The sequence below is a fragment of the Gigantopelta aegis genome, chromosome 12, assembly GCF_016097555.1.
Source record: "Gigantopelta aegis isolate Gae_Host chromosome 12, Gae_host_genome, whole genome shotgun sequence".
Classification (NCBI taxonomy): Eukaryota; Metazoa; Mollusca; class Gastropoda; order Neomphalida; family Peltospiridae; genus Gigantopelta; species Gigantopelta aegis.
The window spans coordinates 9,825,144-9,851,137 of NC_054710.1; the positions used below are offsets into that span (position 1 = coordinate 9,825,144).

The following is a 25,994-nucleotide window of genomic DNA, read 5'->3' on the forward strand; positions in this document are numbered from 1 at the left end:
GGGTCAACACTTTTACATTTACACACTTTTACACTATTATAAAGCAAATATAAAGCAAAATATCTGAAAAGTGGGAGGGGGCACATGCCCCCTTTGCCCCCCACCCCGCTTCCTACGCCAGTGCACACAATTATTGTGTGCTATGTAAAAAAAACTAAACAACAATCGATCCAGAAATAATTAGATTGGGCAAGACTACATGGCGTCTGTGCAGGGATTTACGGTAATAAAAATTATAGTACAAAGAACATGGCTCATTTTTTTAAATAATAGCTATGACAAGGTTACTTGTACTGTGTACGTAGGTCCACAAAGTCTACAGGGTCTCAACAGTTCTGCTTCTTTGTGTGAGACCATTTTTGAAACACGACTAACCTCCTATTGGCGATATGTGAGCCGAAAAGCCTAGGACTAGGAGAAAAAGTGCTATTTTGTTTTCCACTCTAAAAACACACGTTAATTTTATTCAGGCTAGGAGAACATTTGACCCTTGGTGATATAAGGGAAGTAACTGCGAAAAAAACAAAAGCGCCGAAGTGTAAAATGTGGAATGCAGCAGAAGATGACAGTTTTACAGAATTTTGCGGTGGTAGTGTGTTATTTGTAAGTGTTGCATGCTTTGCAAGTAACAGATCGAAAACTCCAGTTCGTCTTCTTGCATTGAAGTGGTGTGTCAGCGCGCACAATAGTTCATAAACCGAATATTTCTGTTTGTAAACATCGTAAAAATCGATGTCAACACTGTTGAATGTGTTTACAAGCAAAATTAACATATCTTTTTTTTAGTTCATCAGGATTAACCTCGAGTGCAAGCACATCTTTTCTTTTTTCTCAGTAGGGGGCGGGACATAACTCAGTTGTAAAGTGCTCGCTTGATCCGGAATCGATCCAGAATCGATGCTGTTCGGTAGGCCCATTGGCATTGAGCCGTTTCAAGCTCCAGCCGATGCACCATGACCGGTATTACAAAGGCTGAGATATGTGCTATGAAAGAAAGAAGTGTTTTATTTAACGACGCACTCAACACATTTTATTTACGGTTATATGGCGTCAGACATATGGTTAAGGACCACACAGATTTTGAGAGGAAACCCGCTGTCGCCACTACATTGGCTACTCTTCTGATTAGCAGCAAGGGATCTTTTATTTGCGCTTCCCACAGGCAGGATAGCACAAACCATGGCCTTTGTTGAACCAGTTATGGATCACTGGTCGGTGTAAGTGCTTTACACCTACCCATTGAGCCTTGCGGAGCACTCGCTCAGGGTTTGGAGTCGATATCTGGATTAAAAATCCCATGCCTCGACTGGGATCCGAACCCAGTACCTACCAGCCTGTAGACCGATGGCCTGCCACGACGCCACCGAGACCGGTATGTGCTATCATGGCAGTGGGATGGTGCATATAAAAGATCCCTTGCAATTAATGGTGAAATTTATCAGGTTTCCTCTCTTAATGATTTCCCTATTGTCTGAACCAAATTGTTAACAACTACGAAAAATTACTCTCCTATCTTTAATTGCCGTTAGATTTCCTCCAAAGTTTGTATAGACGCAAATCTTGAAAAAACCATTACAATGACACAGATTCCACATACCAGATGATAACCATGTCACCTATATCGACTTCGCTGAGAACGCATAGGGAAAAAAGCATGTAATTTTGTATCAGCTGCCATTTTGACTTTTAATGGAATATTCTTCAAGAGAGGTGAAAGGATAGGACTTAATCTAACAACGTCATAACATGATATGATATAAAAGCAAACATGATGACGTCATATTATTATTTTTTTTATTATTATTATTATTATTATTATTTTAATGATACCACTAGAGATCATCGATTTCATAGTAATTGTGTCACATACTTTCACTTTGGAAGCTTTCACCCCTCTTGAAGAGTATTCCATAAACAAGCAACATGGCAGATGGCAGAAAACTGCATGTATTTTTTCCTATGCAATCTCAGCAAAGACGATATCGGCGACATCGTTGCAGTTTCGTGTGTGGAATCTGTATATTTGTAGCGGTTTTTTTTGCGATTTGTGTCTGGACAAACTTTGGAGGAAATCTAACGGCAATTAAAGGTAGGAGAGTAATTTTTTGTAGTTGTTAACAATTTGGTTCGGACAGTAGAAATTAGGCAAGGTATGGTAGACCAAATGCTTTTGGGGAATTTTCACCATTTTCGGGGCACTTGTATTTCATTAAAAATACACCAAAATTAATTGAAATAAATATTAATGTAATTTTTGTGCTTTAATAAATGAATGGCAAAGGATATAAAAGGCATATTTTATTAATTATTATTAATTATTATTAATTAATAATACCTTTTTTGGTGTTTTATAAAGGCGATTTTAGAATTAATTACTGCAAAAAGCTTGTTTAATCTCAGGGCAGCATGGCGCTGATTATGGCAAGATGGTGCTAGGCTATTGAGGCATGGTGCTGCACCATGCTAAAACAAGCTAGGGAAAACATTATCTCTAAGACTATATAGTAGATACATCAAAACTACCAAATGTTTGACATTCAATAGCCGATGATTAATAAATCAATGTGCTCTAGTGGTGTCGTTAAACAAAAACAAACTTTTAACTTTATAATTAACACTTTAACACCATACATTGATTCATGTCAACTGACAGCTATACACAGGATTGGCACACAACATATATATATATGATTAATTAATTTTAATATATGTTTATATATTGTAATATATTATTAATTATATAATTATTATACAACTGTATAATATGTAATGAATTTTGCTTCTGTTACATGAAACATTATAACTTATACCCTGGTCCAGCTACTCCTTTCAGTTGTAATGAATTTTGCTTCTGTTACATGAAACATTATAACTTATACCCTGGTCCAGCTACCCCTTTCAGTTGTAATGAATTTTGCTTCTGTTACATGAAACATAACTTATACCCTGGTCCAGCTACCCCTTTCAGTTGTAATGAATTTTGCTTCTGTTACATGAAAAACTATAACTTATACCCTGGTCCAGCTACCCCTTTCAGTTGTAATGAATTTTGCTTCTGTTACATGAAACACTATAACTTATACCCCAGGTACCCCTTTCAGTTGTAATGAAATTTTGCTTCTGTTACATGAAACACTATAACTTATACCCTGGTCCAGCTACCCCTTTCAGTTGTAATGAATTTTGCTTCTGTTACATGAAACATTATAACTTATACCCTGGTCCAGCTACCCCTTTCAGTTGTAGTCTTCCAAATCATTTTGTAGCCCAGTGGTAAAGCGTTCGCTTGATGAGCGGTCGGTTTGGGATCGATCCCCGTCCATGAGCCCATTGGGCTATTTCTCACTCCAGCCTGTGCACCACGACTGGTACATCACAGCTGTGGTATGTGTTATCCTGTCTATGCGATGGTGCATATAAAAGATCCCTTGCTGCTAATCGGAAAAGAGTAGCCCATGAAGTGGTGACAGTGGGTTTGCTCCCTCAATATCTGTGTGGTCCTTAACCATATGTCCGATGCCATACAAGGCTAGTTCTGGGTGATCAGAAAATTTCGCCAAGTTTTCTAAAAAATGCAAAACCTATTATATTATTTTTATTATTAAAAAATGCAACATGTCATAAACAGTATTTCATTTTATTTAATAGCGTTTTCTAGCTTTATGACAAGCAGCTGGCAGTACTACTGAATAGTAGACTGGCCACGTGGACATGCAAATAGCACTTATTCAACTGAACAAAACTGGTTGAAAATGTTTGGTTCTTTCGCAATTTTTTCTATTTTTCGCAATTGGTGACTTTGGCGAATGACTGTGCGAGCCCTGCTGTAGCTGTTTTACACAAAATTACAATTTATAAAATAATATTTTTCCGCCAAATTGAAATAAAATTCACCAGTTGTTGTCAAAATTCGCAGTTGGCGGATTTGGCGAGTGACAGAGCTAACCCTGCCATATAACCATAATTAAAATGTAAATAAAATGTGTTGAGTGCGTCGTTAAATAAAACATTTTCTTCCTTCCTAATCTCTAATTATGCCTCTAAAAAAATACCAAACTTTTCATACCACTCCTAGTTTCCATGCTCAGACAGAAAGAAAGAAAGAAGTGTTTTATTTAACGACGCACTCAACACATTTTATTTATGGTTATATAGCGTCACACATATGGTTAAGGACCACACAGATTTTGAGAGGAAACCCGCTGTCGCCACTACATGGGCTACTCTTCCGATTAGCAGCAAGGGATCTTTTATTTGCGCTTCCCACAGGCAGGATAGCACAAACCATGGCCTTTGTTGAACCAGTTATGGATCACTGGTCGGTGCAAGTGGTTTACACCTACCCACTGAGCCTTGCGGAGCACTCACTCAGGGTTTGGAGTCGGTATCTGGATTAAAAATCCCATGCCTCGACTGGGATCCGAACCCAGTACCTACCAGCCTGTAGACCGATGGCCTGCCACGACGCCACCGAGGCAGGTATGCACAGACAGATAAAACAACAGCATGACAAGAATAATTACTAGGCTACATAAATGTTTTATCTTCGTGGTCATCTACTTATATCCACAACAATAAAACAACCACTCAAATTCAAATACACAAATAAATTATTATTACTCGCTAACTGGTTTAAAAAAAGAAAAAATCCCCTTTCCCTTTTAATTTAATATTCCCTCCCTTATTTAATTTTATATCCACAAAAAATATATATTGGGTCTGTCCCTAAATGTACGTAACCACCATATTCCACTTATTAAGGATATTTTGTAAAAATAATTGAATTATGACAATGGTCCATAATTCAAAAATTAAAATTGATGAGAGGGTTGACTTGTATTTCACTCCATCATGGTTCAGTTAAAGTGATACGATAGCTATATTTGGTTTCCAACAATTAATGTAATTTTTATTTATGATCCATTTTTAGAGAAATACGGTCCTTAAATCTGTGACAGTATGCCTTTAAAGTCTTGACAGAATCAATTCCGTCCTTACTTTTTCGGCAAGTGCTTACACTGCTTAGCCTACATACATACTTGGCCGCCTGGATGTTACTCCCTATATTAAAGTCTAGCGGTACCATTGATGAAGCTTGTAGTTTCCACTAAAATGCAAAAGTAAATATGGTTTCATACCACACTTTTTTATTAATAAAAACAACCCAATGCCATATAAGGCAACGTTCCTGACATTGCCATATTAGTAAGGTCAGTACTAGTGATTAGTTTATTAATTTTATTATAATAATAATAATAATAATAATAATAAATTCTTTATTTAATGAAGGTAACACAGTTAGCAAAAGCTAATCTTCCCTGAGGCCCTCCGGTACAAACAATACAGAATTACAATGCATACATTTATGAACAAATAGAAAATACATATATGGTAATAAACATATGTACAAATGATATTATTTTAGAAAATATTTCTTGAGTCTATATTTAAAAACAGCAGTATTTGGCAATGATCGGATAGCTTTAGGCAATTTATTCCAAAGTACTGGTCCAGAGTAACTGAAAGCATGTTTAAATAAAGACATTTTAGGTTTTGGAATTAATAGATTTCTATCCTCTACATTTCGAAGGTTGTAGGGATTGTTTTCTCCAACATATATTAATAAGTTTGAAAGATAGTTTGGGGCTTCATTGTATAGACATTTATAAATTTGTAAACATTTGTGATAGTGGATTAGTGTTTCCATTGTCATCCATTTTAACTGTTTAAATAGTGGGGCAGATGGAGTAATAGGATCTACATCTAATATCCTTGCAGCTCTCTTTTGCAGTTTTAGCAAACGTTCTAATCCATCCTTGATTACAGTTTCCCCAAATTACACAGCAGTAAATTTTAAATTATTATCAACTTTAATTCCTAAATGTTTTTCACAATCAGTGTGTTGCAGATGTTCTGAACATATTATAAGAGAAATATCATTTTGGATTGTAACTTTTTGTCTTGTTCCTATAGTCATATATTTGGTCTTTTTTGTGTTTATGAACATTTTATTATAAGAACACCATTTTTCTATACTATTCAGATCTTGCTGTAGTTTATCTTGAATTTGAGTCACAGTTTTCCCTGACATGAACATTGTTGAATCATCTGCATACATACTTGTGGTACAATGTTCAATGTATAGTGGAAGATCATTTATGTACAGTATAAAGAGAAGAGGTCCTAGTGGGGAACCCTGTGGAACACCATAAATAATGGATTTAGGTTCTGATGTTGCCATTCCTATAGTGACTTGCTGTGTCCTGTTAGTTAAATAAGATTGGAACAAGTTAAGAGAATTCCCTTTGCAGCCATAAATGTTTAACTTTTGCATCAGAATTGAATGGTCCACAACATCAAAAGCTTTTTTGAAATCAAGAAATATGACTCCATTTAGATTTCCTTCATTCATTTCATGTAACCATTTATCAGTTATATCAATAAGTGCTGTTTGGCATGAGTGTTTTGGTCTAAAACCTGATTGAGATGAGTGTAAAAGGTTAAATTTTGTTAAGTAATCATAAAATTGCATGGAGATATGTTTTTCTATTAATTTGGACAGCGTTGGCAATACAGATATTGGCCTATAATTTGTAGCTTCAGTTTTGTCACCAGACTTGAAAATTGGAGTAACTTTAGCATTTTTAAAACATTGTGGATAAATACCACTGTCTATTATTTTGTTAAAAATAAATGTTAACGAAGAAGCAATTGCCAAGGTACCTAACATAAGTATTCATGGACCTAAGTTGTCGTCTCCGGATGATTTATTGACATTTAAGTTCTTAAGCTTATTATAAAGATAATTTATTTGTACAGGAGCTATCTTAAAGCTTTTCCTCATTTGGGAGTCTCTCTTTTACAACACGTTCCACTTTCTCGTGATTTGGCATATCATATCCAGAATTAGTTCTCAAATTTTCAATACAAGAAGTAAAGAAGTCATTAAATTTGTTTGCTATGTCGGTCTTATCCTTAAGTGTTGTTCCATTGTCAGATTTCAGCTCTACTGGACTTGATACATGTGAAGGATTTAGCTCATGGATACATTTCCATAATGATTTTGGATCCCTAGATTCATTCACCTCAGCAGAATAATAGTTTTGTTTGGCTTTGTCTGTAATTTGTTTAGTTTTGTTCCTCCACACCTTATATTCATCCCACATACCTAGCTTGTGATATCTGTCTCGTAACTGTCTGGCTTCTGTTATTTCACAGGAATACCAACCTGGCTGCTATTTCCTCTTGACTCTTTTTGTGACTAAAGGGGCATGCTTGTCTAATACATTGTTGAAAATTTTGTACCATAATTTTAAACAAGTATCTAGATCATCCTCAAATTCCACAGAATAAAATGGGGCATCTAGTAAATCATTAACAAACTCCTCCTCATTTAAATGTTTACAATTTCTATAGGTAATAGTATTGTGTGCATTTTGTTTTGTATGAAATTTGCCATTTCTTGTAAAGCAAACAGTATAATGGTCGCTAATTGAGTATTGAACAACATGAGATTCCTGTACTTTGCTACGATTGGTTACATATATGTGTTCAATCAGAGTTTTAGAATTTTGTGTTATCAGTGTTGGGTCAGTAATTATCTGTTGTAAATTGTATATTTCTAACATGTTTAGCCATTGTTGAGGTATGTTATTTGCTAACAGGAGATCAATGTTAAAATCACCAGTGAGGATTATATCAGAATTATAATGCATTGCTAACTTAATTTCCTCATCAAGCTTATCAATCCAGGCAATGGGAGATTTTGGAGGTCTGTAGCTAAAACAAGAGTAAAAAAGATTTTTTATAAGTAGGTTTAATCTCAAGCCATAATGTTTCAATATTACTTACTTTAAATTCAGTTTTTCTTTCAAAAGTTAAAAGATCATTTAAATATATTGCCCAGCCCCCACCTAAGTCACTGGTCCTATCTTTTCTTATCAGTGTATACCCAGGTAATGAATTGTGGTCATTTAAAATGTCATTTGTGACAAATGTTTCACAACATCCAAAAATATCTGGGGGATTTGTAGTATGAAGAAGGTTAAACCTTACTTCATCTAACTTGTGTTGTAATCTATTTACATTATGAGAGCATATTTTTAGACCTTTGGAGGTAAAATTGAATACATTGATAGGATCATTGGATAGAACATTGGGAGTTTCATTACAAAGAACATATGTACAAGAGATAAGTAACAATAAATATATACACACACATGCTAATCTGTGACTGACACTAAAGTCATTGTGAGACTGGGCTTGATCCCTTTCACAGAGAGTGTTATTTACACAGTCCACAGAGGAAGTTACTGAACACCCAGGGTGTGAAGTGTCACAGTTTGTATCAGCAGGATCACTAATAATATAAACGGAGGACAGGGGCGAGGTATGTGATCTGGTAGTCACCTCTAATAATCTCTAAATTACACAACTGGCATTAATTGGAGTTAAAGGACAACAGCTGTTTTCTTCCAGTGTTACTGGCAAATCAGGGGAATTACAAATACAGGTACAATTATCACATTCTTGACACAGAGAACTCGGTGTGTCGAATCTGTTTTTTAATGATAAATGAAGAGCACTGTCTTCATTAACCAAACTGGATGCGCTAACTAATCTGCCCACCACACACTTCGCACTAATCAAATTAAAGTCACTTGTTGAGTCCGATGATATTTTATCCCTCTGACCTGACCAGCCTCGGTGGCATCGTGGCAGGCCATCGGTCTACAGGCTGGTAGGTACTGGGTTCTGATCCCAGTCGAGGCATGGGATTTTTAATCCAGATACCGACTCCAAACCCTGAGTGAGTGCTCCGCAAGGCTCAATGGGTAGGTGTAAACCACTTGCACCGACCAGTGATCCATAACTGGTTCAACAAAGACCATGGTTTGTGCTATCCTGCCTGTGGGAAGCGCAAATGAAAGATCCCTTGCTGCTAATCGGAAGAGTAGCCCATGCAGTGGCGACAGCGGGTTTCCTCTCAAAATCTGTGTGGTCCTTAACCATGTGTCTGACGCCATATAACCGTAAATAAAATGTGTTGAGTGCGTCGTTAAATAAAACACTTCTTTCTTTCTTTTTTTCCCTCTGACCTGAAACAGGCCCCAAAACATGGTTTGCATTAGCAATACATGCACATCTAAACAGATTACAGTAAGAACCGTTCACTGGGGTATTACATCTGTTTGTGACAGTTTTGTTTTTGGCTTGCTCTTCCTTGCCAAATCTTCAGAAGTGTCGACAACATTTTCCTTTGTGTCCAAACAAACCACAATGGTAACATTTTAATTTTTGCCCAAACCTACAACATCCAGTGTCATGATTATGTTCCCCACAGTTCATACAGGTCTTTGTTGCAGTAGCAGTTTTCATAATTCCAATAATGTTATTGATGTTCTTCAGATACCTCGATGTGCCCTTTCTATTCAGATGTATTCCCTCTCTTACAAAGTACATGCTGTACTCACTTACTGCAATAGTTACAAACTGGGGAATGAACATTATACACAAAAAGTTGCACAGATTTTCTAGTACAATATTTGCATCATGAACACAAATGTCTGACCTTGGTAAGAGTCCTGATACAATGATATTGGCATCCTTGTTTGCAAATGCCCTAGCTGCATACAATAAACTCGTAGTCTCTTCAAACTTCTGTAGACGTCTGAATCTTGCAATATCATTTCCTCCTACCTGGAGGATGATGTTCTTGTAGCTTGACAGGTCCCGTTTCATTAACTCACCAGCTATTCTGTCAATTGTTGCACCCCTGATGGTTAACACGTTGGTATCACTCAGGCCTCTAGGTTTTATTCCTTTTAAAATGGAGGATCCTATTATCAAAGTGTTTTTGCCTTTCCTTTTATAATCCTTGTTAGAAGTTGTAGACTTTGTGTCCAAATCATTGTTAATGTTGTGTTCAGTATCTGTTGATTTGTTTTTGTCTGTATGCAACACACTGACATTAAGACAAAATAACCAGAGGAAAAAACAAATAAAAATAATCAAAGAAATGTGAAAGGATAAATAGGCAAAAAAATTAGGAACGTTACAAATATATGATTAATTGTAATATATATATATATATATATATATATATATATATATATATATATATATATATATATATATATATATATATATATATATATATTTATTGTAATATATTATTAATTATATAATTATTATACTTCTATATAATATATGATTAATTAATTGTAATATATATTTATATATTATAATATTAAATTATTAATTATATAGTTATTATGTTTGTATATAATATATTATTAATTGTAATATATATTTAATATTATATTATTATAGTTATTAACATGTACTATATAATTATTTACTTTAATATTTATTTATAAATTATATTATTAATATTTCATTTCAACTTATTTTTGTGCTTATATCCAATTAAGGTTCAAGCACGCTGTCCTAGGCATACCTCAGCTATCTGGGCTGGCTGTCTAGGACAGTGGGTTAGTTATTAGTTGTTAATGAGAGAGAAGAGGGTGTAGTGTTCTTACACCTACCCACTGAGTCGTCAAAACTCGCTCTGGGTGGGAGCCGGTACCGGTCTGCGAACCCTGTACCTATCAGTCTTATGTCCAATGGCTTAACCACAACACCATCAAGGCCGGTTCATTATTAATAAACTGTTCTGTTCACAGAATGAGACGCTGCTACTGAAGAGTGACTGGCCTCACTTCACCGACTGTTTTCAGAACTCCGTTCTTGTGTGGGTACCGTGCGCCTGGCTGTGGATAACTCTGCCCGTCTATCTTCACTATCTCGCCACAGAACATGGAGTTGCTGTTCCTGTTAATTTACTCAATACAGTCAAAACAGTAAGAACCTAGTTTGGAATAATTTGAATTCTTTAATTTACTCAATACAGTCAACAATGTAAGAAATTTGGTTGGGGAAATTTACTCAATACAGTCAGAACTGTAAGAACTTAGTTTGGAATGATTTGAATTCTTTAATTTACTCAATACAGTCAAAACAGTAAGAACTTAGTTTGGAATGATTTGAATTCTTTAATTTGCTCAATACAGTCAAAACTGTAAGAACTTAGTTTGGAATAATTTTAATTCTTTAATTTACTCAATACATTCAAAACTGTAAGAACTTAGTTTGGAATAATTTTAATTCTTTAATTTGCTCAATACAGTCAAAACTGTAAGAACTTAGTTTGGAATAATTTGAATTCTTTAATTTACTCAATACAGTCAAAATGTAAGAACTTGGGTTGGGGGAATTTGAATTCTTTAATTTACTCAATACATTCAAAACAGTAAGAACTTAGTTTGGAGTGATTTGAATTCTTAAAGTTACTCAATACAATCAAAACTGTAAGAACGTAGTTTGGAGTAATTTGAATTCTTTAATTTACTCAATACAGTCAAAACTGTAAGAACTTAGTTTGGAGTGATTTGAATTCTTAAAGTTACTCAATACAATCAAAACTGTAAGAACGTAGTTTGGAGTAATTTGAATTCTTTAATTTACTCAATACAGTCAAAACTGTAAGAACTTGGGTTGGGGGAATTTACTCAATACAGTCAAAACAGTAAGAACTTAGTTTGGAATAATTTGAATTCTTTAATTTGCTCAATACAGTCAAAACAGTAAGAACTTAGTTTGGAATGATTTGAATTCTTTAATTTGCTCAATACAGTCAAAACTGTAAGAACTTAGTTTGGAATAATTTGAATTCTTTAATTTGCTCAATACAGTCAAAACTGTAAGAACTTAGTTTGGAATAATTTGAATTCTTTAATTTGCTCAATACTGTCAAAACAGTAATAATTTGGGTTGGGGGTGGGGGGGGATTTAAATTCTTTATTTTACTCAATACAAGTCAAAACAGTAAGAACTTAGTTTGGAATAATTTGAATTCTTTAATTTACTCAGTACAGTCAAAACAGTAAGAACTTGGGTTGGGGGAAATTGAATTATTTTAAAATCAAGTCTTAAGCAACTGTTTTTTGTTTTATTTAAAATACTTTACTGTAAAGGTAAACTTTAAATTAACATAAGAATATCATAGGTGAACCAGTTTCAGTGAGCATAAGCATTTGGTTCTGAAGCATATTAATAAAATGTGTTGTAGTGCGTTGTTAAATAAAACAATTCCTTCCTTCTTGATTTTAGCCATTCCATTTACTATTGGGATGTTCGGACCAGACTAATGTATACTAGGGGAATATGCTTTTGTTTGAGGTAAGGTGAAGTATTGTAAAAAGAGAAAACACTCTAAGTTTTCTCCATTTTCTTTTGTTTCAGTTTTGTGGTTTGTTCTTGTTTCTGCTGTCGACGATAGACTTGATACGAGCAGGAAGTGACAGTGAGAAGGGTCATGTCGCGGGAGTTGTTTATGTATCAGCTGGTCTGAAGGCAGGAACCTTCGTAAGTATACATTAAAGGAACAGTCCTGAGTTTACAACCATTATGAAATGTTTCAGACCAGTAGAGCCTTCTCGATCACGTAACATACAAATTAAATGCATTTTCGTATTTAAAATATCAGTGTCTGTATTTACAAGGTGTTTGTTTTTGATTCAGATTAGATAGAAAGAAGAAAAGGCATTATCACTTCATGAATTCTGTGTTTAATTTATTAAATATTAACTTGCTTAATTTGATTTATGTTTCAGCTGGTGGCGACTCTTTTGGTTCAGATAGAAAGAAGAAAAGGCATCATCACGTCGGGAATTCTCTGGATCTTCTGGCTTTTCATGTTCATAGCGTCCATTATTCCTTTCTACTCAAAAATCAAACTGAAGGTATTTTCCATTAAAATCTACATTTTTATTATCTACTCTTCTTTCTTTATTTGGGAGTGGGATTTAGTTCAGTTGGTTGAGTGCTCGCCTGAAGTGCTTAATTGCAGGATCGAACCGTGGTATGTGCTTTACTGTCTGTGGGAAAGATTGTTTGCCAGTGTTCACTTCGCATATCAGTTACACAACTTTAAAATCATGAGAACCGCCAGTCGGTTACGTGGTGAACAATTACATTCTAAAATTAATTGTGCTGCATTGGTTGAAACAAGAAAAACCCAATGAGTTGAATGAATCCACCGAGGTGGTTTGATCCTGTGATGCTAGCACCTCAGGTGAGCGCTCAAGTATCATATATCAGTAATGAAATGGAAAATCTTTTTTTTTTTTTTTTAATACATTTGAACCACCAATGTAGCACAGAACCGTAGTTCAAGGTAAAATTCACGTGAAGTGATTTCCGGTTACCTAAGATTTTGAAATATTGTCCCCTGAGTCAGGGGAAAATCCTCGCAAATTTTGGGTCGTTTTTCATTTTAACCATATAGTAATTTTAATGCCACATTTTCAATAATTAAAGTATGAAATTTAATCATTAATAATAAATTAATAATTTAAGTATGTAAACATATGCAAAAAAAAGAAAAAGAAAGAAATGTTTTATTTAACGACGCACTCAACACATTTTTATTTACGGTTGTATGGCGTCAGACATATGGTTAAGGACCACACAGATTTTGAGAGGAAACCCGCTGTCGCCACTACATGGGCTACTCTTTCCGATTATCAGCAAGGGATCTTTTATTTGCGCTTCCCACAGGCAGGATAGCAAAAACCATGGCTTTTGTTGAACCAGTTATGGATCACTGGTCGGTGCAAGTGGTTTACACCTACTCATTGAGCCTTGCGGAGCACTCACTCAGGGTTTGGGGTCGGTATCTGGATTAAAACTCCCATGCCTCGACTGGGATCCGAACCCAGTACCTACCAGCCTGTAGACCAATGGTCTCACCACGATGCCACCGAGGCCGGTAAAAACATAACTTTTCTTTTAATAATTATAAAGTTAACTTGGCCAAGTGTTATACATACATAGGGACACTCATGCAGTAATCAGTGATTAAAACTAAGATGGATGCTTGAATTTCTGTTTGTTGTTGTTTTTAGGAGTACGATGAAAACCTGTTCAGCTTTGCCTTGTTCTACATCTATTTTGCGTTCATCATGTTCGAGCTTTTCCTGCATTCCTTTGCCGAGAAGATGACGAGAGCGGGCTACTATGCCTTAGGTCAAGTGAGTTTTCCTACAGAGATTATTTTCTTATGGTTATTTTGTCACCACTCTCAAGTAGTTTAAGGGTTAAAGAGTCGTTTATATGTCACATAGCATTATTTTGGTCTAAATCAGACACACACACACCCATAATGTTTCGTTATACTAGACTATGCCTTGGGTCAAGTGAGTTTTCCTACGGAGATTATTTTCTTATTGTTATTTTGTCACCATTCTCAAGTAGTTTAAGGGTTAAAGAGTCGTTTATATGTCACATAGCATTATTTTGGTCTAAATCAGACACACAAACACCCATAATGTTTCGTTATACTAGACTATGCCTTGGGTCAAGTGAGTTTTCCTTCAGAGATTATTTTCTCATGGTTATTTTGTTACCGTTCCCAAGTAGTTTGAGAGTTAAAGAGTCGTTCAAGTGTTACATAACATTATTTTGGTATAAAGTAGACACACACACTCATAATGTTTTGTTATACTAGACTATACACCCTCCTAAAATATTACATAATATTTGGAGACTCCCATCCCCCATCACCCCCACCCCCACTTCACACATACATGACAGTATTAATAAACAACTGGTGTAATAATAAAGGTTTGTAATTATAAAACTAAGCTCCATTTATTGTGATATATTGTTTTACAATCTTATTGTATGTATGTATCCACATGTATCTATATCTGGGGGGGGGGGGGGGGGGGGGGGCAGGATGTAGCTCAATGGTACAGCACTCGCCTGATATGCAATCAATCTAGGATCGATTCCCATCGGTTGACCCATTGGGCTATTTCTTGTTCCAGCCAGTGCTCCACAACTGGTGTAATAAAGTCTGTGGTATGTACTATCCTGTCTGTGGGATGGTGCATGTAAAAGATCCTCTCTCAATATCTGTGTGGTCCTTAACCATATGTCCGACGCCGTAAAATAAAATGTGTGTCATTAAATAAAACATTTCCTTCCTTCTATATACATGTATATCTACATGTATATCAAGTTAGAGTGCCCACAGTACAGACTCCATCTTTGCTCATGTCTTATGCAGACCATCTGCATTGTCTAACATGGGCCCTGACCAAAACACAAGTGGCACTGAAAATTGGCTGTTTTGATAAATTATGTAACAATAATGCCTTGTTATCATTTCTGGGCGGGATAGCACCAATGGTAAATCTCTCACCTGATTAACAGTCAGTCTGGGGTACCTTGGGATATTTCTCGTTCCAGCCAGTGCTACACGACTGGTATATGAAAGCCTGTAGTATGTGTTATTCTGTCTGTGGCATGGTGCATTTAAAAGATCCCTTTCTACTAATTGAAATATGTAACCGGTTTCCTCTCTAAGACTTCATGTCAGAATTACCAAATGTTTGACATCCAATAGCCGATTATTAATAAATCAATGTACTCTAGTGGTGTCGTTAAACAAAACAAACTTAACATTTAAATTCCACTCAGGTTTTCTCTCTAAGACTTTGTATCACAATTACCAAATGTTTGACATCCAATAGCCGATTATTAATAAATCAATGTACTCTAGTGGTGTCGTTAAACAAAACAAACTTTAACATTCAAATTTCCCCACCCCCTAGCCCCCACCCCACCTCCACCTCCCCCAAAAATCACGATTATGATTAAACAAAACAAACTTTAACATTCAAATTCCCCCACCCCCTACCCCCCACCCCCCAAAAAAAACCCCAAATCATGATTATGATTAAATGATGCTAATTTTCCCAATATACCACCAGTCATGGGACTCTGCTAAATAAATCCTGAATAAATGCCTGGTTTTTAAAAAAAAACAACTTTTTTTTATATTTAACATTTTATTTTCAGAAACCATCTCCAGAACAAGAAGCCTCTTTTCCCAGCAGGTTAACATTTCACTGGATAAACAGGTGAGTTTACTCGGACTCAAAATTCTATTTACATTCCCATATACTCCGAAAAGTTTCGGCACGTCAGTCCCAGGGCCAGGGCGGGACATAGTCCAGTGGTAAAGCGCTCGCGTAATGCACAGTTGCAGTGATAGAAATAAGCAGAATGTTTTACTAGTCCAACGGACAAATACATCTAGAAATCTACTTGTCCACCATCATTTTCACTTGTCCAAATAAATGATTTGTTTTATTAACCTTCTGACTACTGCAGGTGAGATATCTCGCCCGACGTCACGCCATTCGACATACTGTACACTTTATACAGTGCATTCCCCAATTCATATTTCACGTCGTTTTGCACACGACACTCGCTGGAAACGATTTAGTAACAGAAAACAAAAGACAACTTAGCTTCCTGTGTCTTTAAAATTAGATTTTTCAGTGTAAAATGGCTTGAAATTTTGAGTTAAAAAAGTAGTTTTCGGCAAGTATTTTCGCTTGACAACAATGGTGGCACGTCGTGGTCATTTTCAGGGATCGATAGCTGATTGTGACAGCTATTTTGATAATAAATTTGATCATTTTACCAAAGATGAAAATCACGATATATTGGGATATGAATCGTAGTTCATTTAAAAAAAAAAAATTCTGGTCAGGTAGCCACTGTTATTGGGAATAATGGACCTAAATACTGGACAGCTGGCCACAAATGCCCATAAGTAAACGCAACTTTTTCCATTTTTTGCCTAATTTTAATCAACAATAACTATCTAAAAATAACATAAAAATTAGAAAAATACATGAAAATAATACTTACTGATTCAAATATGAAGTTATTTTATATATTTATAAAACATTTAAGTGAATATGTGTGAGTAAAAATTATAAACTTGTACCCACTCAACATGATTTTTGTCAAAAATTAATCCAGTAGTCTAAAGGTTAAAGTACAAGGATGATGTTTTTGATTGCTTAAAATGAAACTGCATTGAACATTTTCACTTGTCCACAGGACAAGCACCAAGGTGCATTTTGTTTGTCCGAATAGATTTTCACTTGTCAGGACAAAGAGACAAGTGCTTATTTCGAATGCTCCAGTTGGTTTCGGATCGATCCCGGTCGGTGGCCCCATTGGGCTATTTCTCGTTCCAGCCAGTGCACCACGACTGGTATATCAACGGCCATGGTATGTGCTATCCTATCTGGGATGGTGATATAAAAGATCCCTTATTACTAATAAAAAAAATGTAGCAGGTTTCCTCTCTGAGACTGTATGTAAAAAATTACCGAATCTTAAACATCCAGTAGCCGATGATTAATGAATCAATGTGCTCTAGTAGTGTCGTTAGATGTAATAAACTTTAAACTTTAACTGTCATTATAAATTTGTATGAAGATACATTAGGTCAGGTCAGAGAGTTCAACGCGCACGTTCAGAGCAAGCTGTTGTAGCACACGCCTGTCCTGGGCGCAGGTGTCGGCCTCAGCCGGTTCCTCCGTCCAGTAGAAGATACATAACACAGCCATTAATATGCAGCCCTTAACTAACACAGTAAAAATCCTTTGGAATACAGTAAATGATAAAATATTAGCAATTTTAAAATTGAAATCCAAATCTCTATTGAGTTATGTTATATCCATTTTTTCTAGTACTTAGTAACCATTTAATATAATAATTAAGTAGGAAAAAATGTAAATGAATGTGTGTTTTAAACATTTTCTGTTATGGGGTTTTCATACATTGTAAAAAAAAAGAGTTCGTTTTTTTTTTCATTTTCACTATTAATACTTGTTCAGACTAGTTAATAAAGTTAAAGTTTATTTTGTTTAACAACACAACTAGAGCACATTTGGTAATTTTGACATATTATAGTCTTTGACACTACATTTTTCTATTGGTAGCAAGGGACAGGATAGTACATACCACGGCCTTTGATATACCAGTCATGGTGCACTGGCTGGAACGAGAAATAACCCAATGGGCCCATTGATGGGGATTGGTCCTAGACTAACAAGGAAGGAAATGTTTTAATTAATGACACACTCAACACATTTTATTTACGGTTATATGGCGTCGGACATATGGTAAAGGACCACAGATATTGAGAGAGGAAACCTGCTGTTGCCACTTCATGGGCTACTCTTTTCGATTAGTGTAGCAAGGGATCTTTTATATGCACCATCCCACAGACAGGACAGCACATACCACGTCCTTTGATGTACCAGTCGTGGTGCACTGGCTGGTGCGAGAAATAGCCCATTGGGTCCACCGACGGGGATCGATCCCAAACTGACCACGCATGAAGCAAGCGCTTTACCACTGGACTACGTCTCACCCCTCCTAGACTGACAGTGTATCAAGTGAGCGTTTTACCACTGGACTACGTCTCACCCCTCCTAGACTGACAGTGTATCAAGTGAGCGTTTTACCACTGGACTACGTCTCGCCCCTCCTAGACTGACAGTGCATCAAGTGAGCGTTTTACCACTGGACTAGTCTCGCCCCTCCTAGACTGACAGTGCATCAAGTGAGCGTTTTACCACTGGACTACGTCTCGCCCCTCCTAGACTGACAGTGCATCAAGTGAGCGTTTTACCACTGGACTACGTCTCGCCCCTCCTAGACTGACAGTGTATCAAGTGAGCGTTTTACCACTGGACTACGTCTCGCCCCTCCTAGACTGACAGTGTATCAAGTGAGCGTTTTACCACTGGACTACGTCTCGCCCCTCCTAGACTGACAGTGTATCAAGTGAGCGTTTTACCACTGGACTAGTCTCGCCCCTCCTAGACTGACAGTGCATCAAGTGAGCGTTTTACCACTGGACTAGTCTCGCCCCTCCTAGACTGACAGTGCATCAAGTGAGCGAGCGTTTACCACTGGACTACGTCTCGCCCCTCCTAGACTGACAGTGCATCAAGTGAGCGTTTTACCACTGGACTACGTCTCGCCCCTCCTAGACTGACAGTGCATCAAGTGAGCGTTTTACCACTGGACTACGTCTCGCCCCTCCTAGACTGACAGTGCATCAAGTGAGCGTTTTACCACTGGACTACGTCTCGCCCCTCCTAGACTGACAGTGCATCAAGTGAGCGTTTTACCACTGGACTAGTCTCGCCCCTCCTAGACTGACAGTGCATCAAGTGAGCGTTTTACCACTGGACTAGTCTCGCCCCTCCTAGACTGACAGTGCATCAAGTGAGCGTTTTACCACTGGACTACGTCTCGCCCCTCCTAGACTGACAGTGCATCAAGTGAGCGTTTTACCACTGGACTACGTCTCGCCCCTCCTAGACTGACAGTGCATCAAGTGAGCGTTTTACCACTGGACTACGTCTCGCCCCTCCTAGACTGACAGTGCATCAAGTGAGCGTTTTACCACTGGACTACGTCTCGCCCCTCCTAGACTGACAGTGCATCAAGTGAGCGTTTTACCACTGGACTACGTCTCGCCCCTCCTAGACTGACAGTGCATCAAGTGAGCGTTTTACCACTGGACTACGTCTCGCCCCTCCTAGACTGACAGTGCATCAAGTGAGCGTTTTACCACTGGACTACGTCTCGCCCCTCCTAGACTGACAGTGCATCAAGTGAGCGTTTTACCACTGGACTACGTCTCGCCCCTCCTAGACTGACAGTGTATCAAGTGAGCGTTTTACCACTGGGCTACTTCCTGCCCAGTTCACACATACATGTATAAGTGAATCCTGTTTTATTTTCCAGTCTTGTTTACCGTGGATACAAGAAGGAGTTGCAGGAAGATGATTTATTTGAGTTGCACCCGAGAGATAAGAGTATTCGAGTTGTTCCACAGTTTTCCAAAGCCTGGGAAAAAGAACTGCGCACTGTTCGCAGACTTAATGAGTGAGCTTCTTCTTTTTATCAGACACAAACATTTTTTAACTATGTTATCTGGACGGTATTGAAATTTCAGATTCAGATTCAGATTCAGACTTAATGAGTAAGATTTTTTATTTTTTTATAGACAAACATTTTTGAACTATGTTATTGAACGGTATTGAAATTTCAGATTCGGTTTTGGTATTTTTGGTGGCAATTTACCTCTGTATCAGTATGTTATTCGGTATACCAATACCTATTCCTAGATACCGATATTTTCGGTATACCGGGCTGGCTTTAAATGCAAATTAAGGTCCACCTGCTAATTTCAACTAGGGCTTTATAGCCTGTGAAAAAAAACTGCACACTGTTCACTGATTGAATGAGTAAACCTTTTTGTAAAATTGATTTTTAAAATCTGTAAACTTACTAGTTTAGAAACATTTTTTTAAAGTTGTTATTTCAAGTTATTGTTTCTTTTACTGGCTTTGGGAAAAAGAACTGCGTAGTATTCGCTGATTGAATGAGTAAGCCTTTTTGTAAAATTGATTTTTTAAATCTGTAAATTTACTAGTTTGGCGAGGATTTTACAACATTCATTCACAAGGGACAAATAATTTGTAACTTCTCGTAGTGAGTCGGTTATTCTCTTTATTACCCATTGTCAATTTTAACTGATTTTTAATGTAAAAATTCCTCTGCAATCTACAAAAAAGCCATCAGCCATTACGTCATATAATCCTATGCACATTACATGACATAATGTAAGTGACATCATAGCATAACTGTGTTCTTTTTACAGCCAAATGTTTACAGCACCAAATAATACGACTCTGGCTTCATTAGAAAATAATCATTTTTCTGTGCTGTTAAAGCCATTGCTTAAATGAAAATATACCATTTTATGTTTATGAAATAAATGAGTCAGACTTTTTGTGTAAATGTTTGTGGATCGTACGTATGTGTAACCTGACTCATGAATGGAAACATTATATGAATGAAAGTGAAGTTCTGGGTGTGGCAAACAACCGACGAAACATTATGATTTTTAAGCCAGCCAATCAGTGGGTGTAGAAGCAATCTGCAAACTGTGCAGAGAATGAAAAAATATTACCGCATGTATTTGAGCCCATATGGGTAGTAACTAAAGACCGCCGGTAGTAGGGGAGCATAGCGGGTAGTTACAGGTGCCTCTTAACAATGCCAGAAGTAACTACTGAACACTCTCCGAAGTGGTCAGACTGAGCCCACAGCTAAAAGCTGACGGGGAATGGCAGGTGTGTGGCACAGATAGCCAGAAGAGACAAGCTCATGTCACAGTTGGAGAGACAAGGCCTGGGATGTGGACAGTAAAAGAAGTTGAAAGATAGGAGGAGTTGCCAGATCGGCAAGAAATGAAATGGAATTCAAAGAAATAAAAGGAAAGGGGGCAATGGGATACAAAAAAAGAAGTTATTATTTCCTTTACTGGGATTAATACTGTCCTATTTGCTTTACTAAATAGCATTTCAGAATGTTAAACATATTTATTTGTGTGTTTTTTTGTTTATTTCGGATTTCTTGTTCTTCATCAGATATCGTCTCCTTTTTTCAGACAGTACAAGAAGCGACAATCAAATATTGTCTCGGTTTTTTTTCAGGCAATACAAGAAGCGACAATCAAGGATGGTGAGTCACTATCAAGCCTCCACGTCCAGCAGCTACAAAACATTTTCATCATCCGAGAGAACACCACTCCTTGGAAACGGATCCAAGAAAGAAGAGTTCACATTCAAGGGAGATAAGCCAGACAAGAAGAAACTGAAAGAGGCCTCCTTGTTTAAAGTTCTCTGTAAAACCTACTTTTGGGAGATTTCGAAATCCTGGCTGTGCAAAGTTGTTTATGATTTTCTTCAATTTGTCAGCCCCATGATACTTAAGTAAGTAGACTCTTAAAGCGACGCAAACTAGTTTTTAAAAAACGCACATTCGTCTAAGAAGTAATGGTTATCATGAGACAAGCTCTGGTTATTTTTGACAGTATTTCCCTGTTTAAACATCACAGACTTTAGCTTCTCTCTGTTATAATTAGAGCTGCAACAATTCACTCATGTATTCGAAGCACCGAAGACAGGCTATCCACGATACGTATTCGTTATTTGGTACCCAAAGAACAGAATATATTCTTGTTTTTTAAATAACATTATTATTATTATTAGTAGTATTATCATTATTATTAATTATATAACTTTAGAGAGACCACAGTTTGCAAGCTGTATATATACACAGAAGTATTTTAACCAGTGTTTTGTTTTTTCGTCTTGTTAATTTTCTTTTTATTATAATTTTGTTTTTATAACTGACATTTAATTTTTTAATTTTCAACATCTGACATTCCAAAGTTTAATATTAAACACATCCTACTATTTAAATGCTATTTTTTACTTTTGTTCACTGGTGTCTTGCTTCATTCAGAAAATCAGTAGTACAGAATTGGTATTTGGGAATATTTATTCGTATTTGCCACTTGGTGTATTCATTGCAGCTCTAGTTATAAATATATCTAAATGTGTGTTACAGGTTTGTAGATTAACTAAACTTGTGTAAATTTTTACGGGCTGAAACTAGGGTCTGTGCCATTAAAATAATTTTAATTATTAATATTTAGGACTACTTGGATGTAAGTCTGTTTGATGAATTAGCATGCAATGTATACTGAATACAAAACGGCCTGAACAGAATTTGACGAATTGTTTTTTTTTAATCACGTTATTTAAAGGCACATACTCTGGTTTTCAAACACTAAGACATATTTTTTACTATTAAGAGCCGTTTTTGATAACCGAAATCATACTTTACTTTGATTTTATTATTTAGATTATCCATTTCCGTACATTCGAAGTGTTTTTGGTCATCCTGGTGTTTTTAATATCACAAAATGCAGTTATCATATTTTTTAAAAACGCACATGCATTTGAGAAGTAACACTATTATGGATTCTATTTTTAGAGGGTATTTCACCATTTTAAAGTCACAGACTCTTGTTTCAATCAGTTGTAACTTTATCCAAATGTGTTACAGGTTTGTAGATTAACTAACCTTAGTGTTAATTTTCACGGGCTGAAACTAGGGTCTGTCCCTTTAAGAATTAGGATATTCTTTTGTTTTTTATTATTATTTAAAAAAAATATTATTCTGAATAATTAAAAAATCAAAATTAAGAATGCCTAAGTATGCATATTAATAATAGTTTTGGGGCGAATTTACTGCCTGAGCGATGATACAGGTCTTAATTTGTGAATTCTTGTTATATTTGGTGTACATATACAGAGAATAAAAAGTTAATAACGTCGGATATCGGCCTTATCCTGTGACAGTAAGAATGGGAAATTTCTCATTCGGCCTGAACAGGCTAAAGCCGATATCCTAAGTCATTAACTGGATGATTGGAAGCAGGGAGGTTGGGTGGGTATAAAACTTTGAGGTTAGGTTAAGTAATCTTAAAAGAGAAAACGGTCTAAGTTTTCTCTAATTTCTAGATGTACTTGTGCAAAAATTCTTATTTCTGTCGCTGAAGATGGTCTATTTGAGGCTGGTAGGTACTGGGTTCATATCCCACCTGAGGCAATGGGGTATTTTTCATGCCAGTACCAATGGGTAGGTGTAAGGCAACATACACAGAGTTTTACCCACTTCACGGGTGCGATTATGGATGCGTCTCCAGAGTGTATGACCCCACATGGGGGATGATTATCCGGCATGCACTGCAGGTTCCGTGTACCCCGGGCTCAGGTAATACCGAGATAGTTCAACTGACAGCAAGCGTGGAGCACGGACCTGTCAAGTAGTCCCATACCGAAATGGAAATACCGCGGCTTCACCTTTCATCTCATCATCATCCATGTTTATAATGTCAAAAATAAATAAAAATGATGGTTTATTTCAAGGCATACTTATGTGTATTCATCTTATTTTAGGAGTGGGACATAGCCCAGTGGGAAAGCACTCACTTGATTAGTGGTTGGTCTAGGATCCATCCCCATCGGTAGTCCCATTTGGCTATTTTTTCTTCCATCCAGTGCATCATGACTGGTATTTCAAAGGCCATAGTATATGTTATCCCGTCCTTGGTATGGTGCATATGAGTTTTAAAATCTGTAAACTTACTAGTGTAGATTTTTTGTTTAAATTGTTATGTAGAGAGTAACTAACAAGCTACAAGGGATTATGAATTATTTGTCCCGAGTGATAACAAAAATGTAGAGGTTTTCTCTCTGAGACTGTATGTCAGAAGTACCAAATGATTGACATCCAAAGCCAAAGATTAATAAATCAATGTGCTCAGTGGTGTTGTTAAACAAAACTAATGTTTTCATCTCTTTTTTTTTGCAGCGTCCTGATCAGTTATACACAGAACAAAGCCACTGAGCCACAATGGCAGGGCTTCATATTTGCGAGTTCGTTCTTCGTCGTTGCGATAATTCAGTCGACGTTTTTCCACATGCAGTTTCACATCGGGATGTCTCTCGGCATGAGGATTAAATCAACTCTCATCTCAGCCATTTACAAAAAAGTTAATATTATTTATAGTCTGTGTTGTGTTAAAAAAATACCTTGCTACTAATGGAAAAATGTAGTGGGTTTCATCTCTAGAACTATATGTTTAAATTACCAAATGTTCGACATCTAATAGCCGATGGTTAATAAATCATTGTGCTCTAGTGGTGTCGTTAAACAAAAGAGTAGAATATATTTCAGAATTAACAAATGTTTAACATCCAATAGCCAATAGGGCCTGGACATAGCCCAGTGGGTAAAGCGCTCGCTTGATGCATTGTTGGTTTGGGATCAGTCCCCATTGGTAGGCCCATTGGGCTATTTCTTGTTCCAGCCAGTGCACCACGACTGGTATATGAAAGCCTGTAGTATGTGCTATCCTGTCTGTTGCATGGTGCATATAAAAGATCCCTTGCTACTAATGGAAAAATGTTGCGGGTTTCATCTCTAGCCGATGATTAATAAATCATTGTGCTCTAGTGGTGTCATTAAACAAAACAAACAAACAAGTTTCCTCAAAGGGTAGAATGTATTGCAGAATTAACAAATGCTTGACATCCAATAACCAATAATTAACATATCAATGTGCTCCAGTGGTGTCCTTAAACAAAACAACCTTTAACTTTAAATGTACTATCCTTATATTGTCATTTTTTATGATACTGAATAATAATTAAGTTCTCATTATATTCATTACAATTTAAAGCCGTCCTATTGATCCAACTGTGGCAACACGCTTTTGTTCTTTTTCCGATGACGTCACTTTTTATTGGTACTTTGTCTTACTGAGCATAATGTTTATAAACCAAAACAAAATTCAACATAAAATATTAACTTTTAGTGTTGTTATCAGGAAGTACGTTCCAAATTCAACTATAAGGATTGTCGGTTATTTTATTTACATTCATTGGGGTATGACCAAAACAAATCATCCCTAAAGTTATGTGAGAACGGCTTCACCGATTCACAGTTTGGGGATGATTGTTGTTTTTTTCCATACCCTGATGCCGATGAACGTAAAAGAAATAACAGACAGCCTTTACTTATGACAAATTTATGGATTATCATTTTTACATTTTTATGGTGATGAGTGTTACTACTTGTTTAAGATAAAGAACATTTTTCTTTTCAACATCACCTGTCCTCAAACAAGTGCCCTTCCCCCCCCCCCCCCCACACACACACACAGCGAAGGAAAAAAAAGGACGTTACAGTCATGTGTCCGGAACTCGAGGGAGCATACAGTAGAAGAATTTTACTTTAGGCCTTCCCATTGGCTTTTGGGATGTTCGGACCAGACTACTAGCCATGTAGGGGGGAGTGCACTTGTTTGAGGACAGGTGATGTATTTATAAAAGAGAAAACACCTGAAGTTTTCTCTCCTGTCCTGGACAGATGTGCACTACAACAGCTTGTTCTGAATGTGCACATAAAGCCCTATGACCTGAGCTGAATTAAGTTTTCTCCAATTTTAGGCCCTGACGATCAGCAACGAAGCGAAGAAAACATCGACAGTTGGTGAGATCGTGAACCTGATGTCGGTGGACTGCCAGCGGATCCAGGATCTAACCGGATATCTGTGGATGTTGTGGTCCGCTCCCCTCCAGATCTCCCTCGCGCTCGCTTTACTATACAGTAAGATGTGA

General features: G+C 36.7%; 1 protein-coding gene across 1 annotated transcript in view; it reads left to right on the plus strand.

Annotated features, from left to right (window-relative positions):
* The first annotated feature begins 387 nt into the window (after positions 1-387).
* Positions 388-25,994, plus strand: part of LOC121385806 (multidrug resistance-associated protein 1-like) — a 68,713-nt gene continuing 43,106 nt past the window's right edge. Inside the window, exons 1-10 of the mRNA XM_041516595.1 lie at positions 388-603; positions 10,686-10,862; positions 12,304-12,426; positions 12,675-12,803; positions 13,968-14,093; positions 15,928-15,989; positions 19,696-19,836; positions 21,453-21,731; positions 24,184-24,364; positions 25,824-25,983. Of these exons, the coding sequence (XP_041372529.1) occupies positions 544-603; positions 10,686-10,862; positions 12,304-12,426; positions 12,675-12,803; positions 13,968-14,093; positions 15,928-15,989; positions 19,696-19,836; positions 21,453-21,731; positions 24,184-24,364; positions 25,824-25,983 (1,438 nt within the window). The 5' untranslated portion in view covers positions 388-543. The remainder of the gene's footprint in view (positions 604-10,685; positions 10,863-12,303; positions 12,427-12,674; positions 12,804-13,967; positions 14,094-15,927; positions 15,990-19,695; positions 19,837-21,452; positions 21,732-24,183; positions 24,365-25,823; positions 25,984-25,994) is intronic.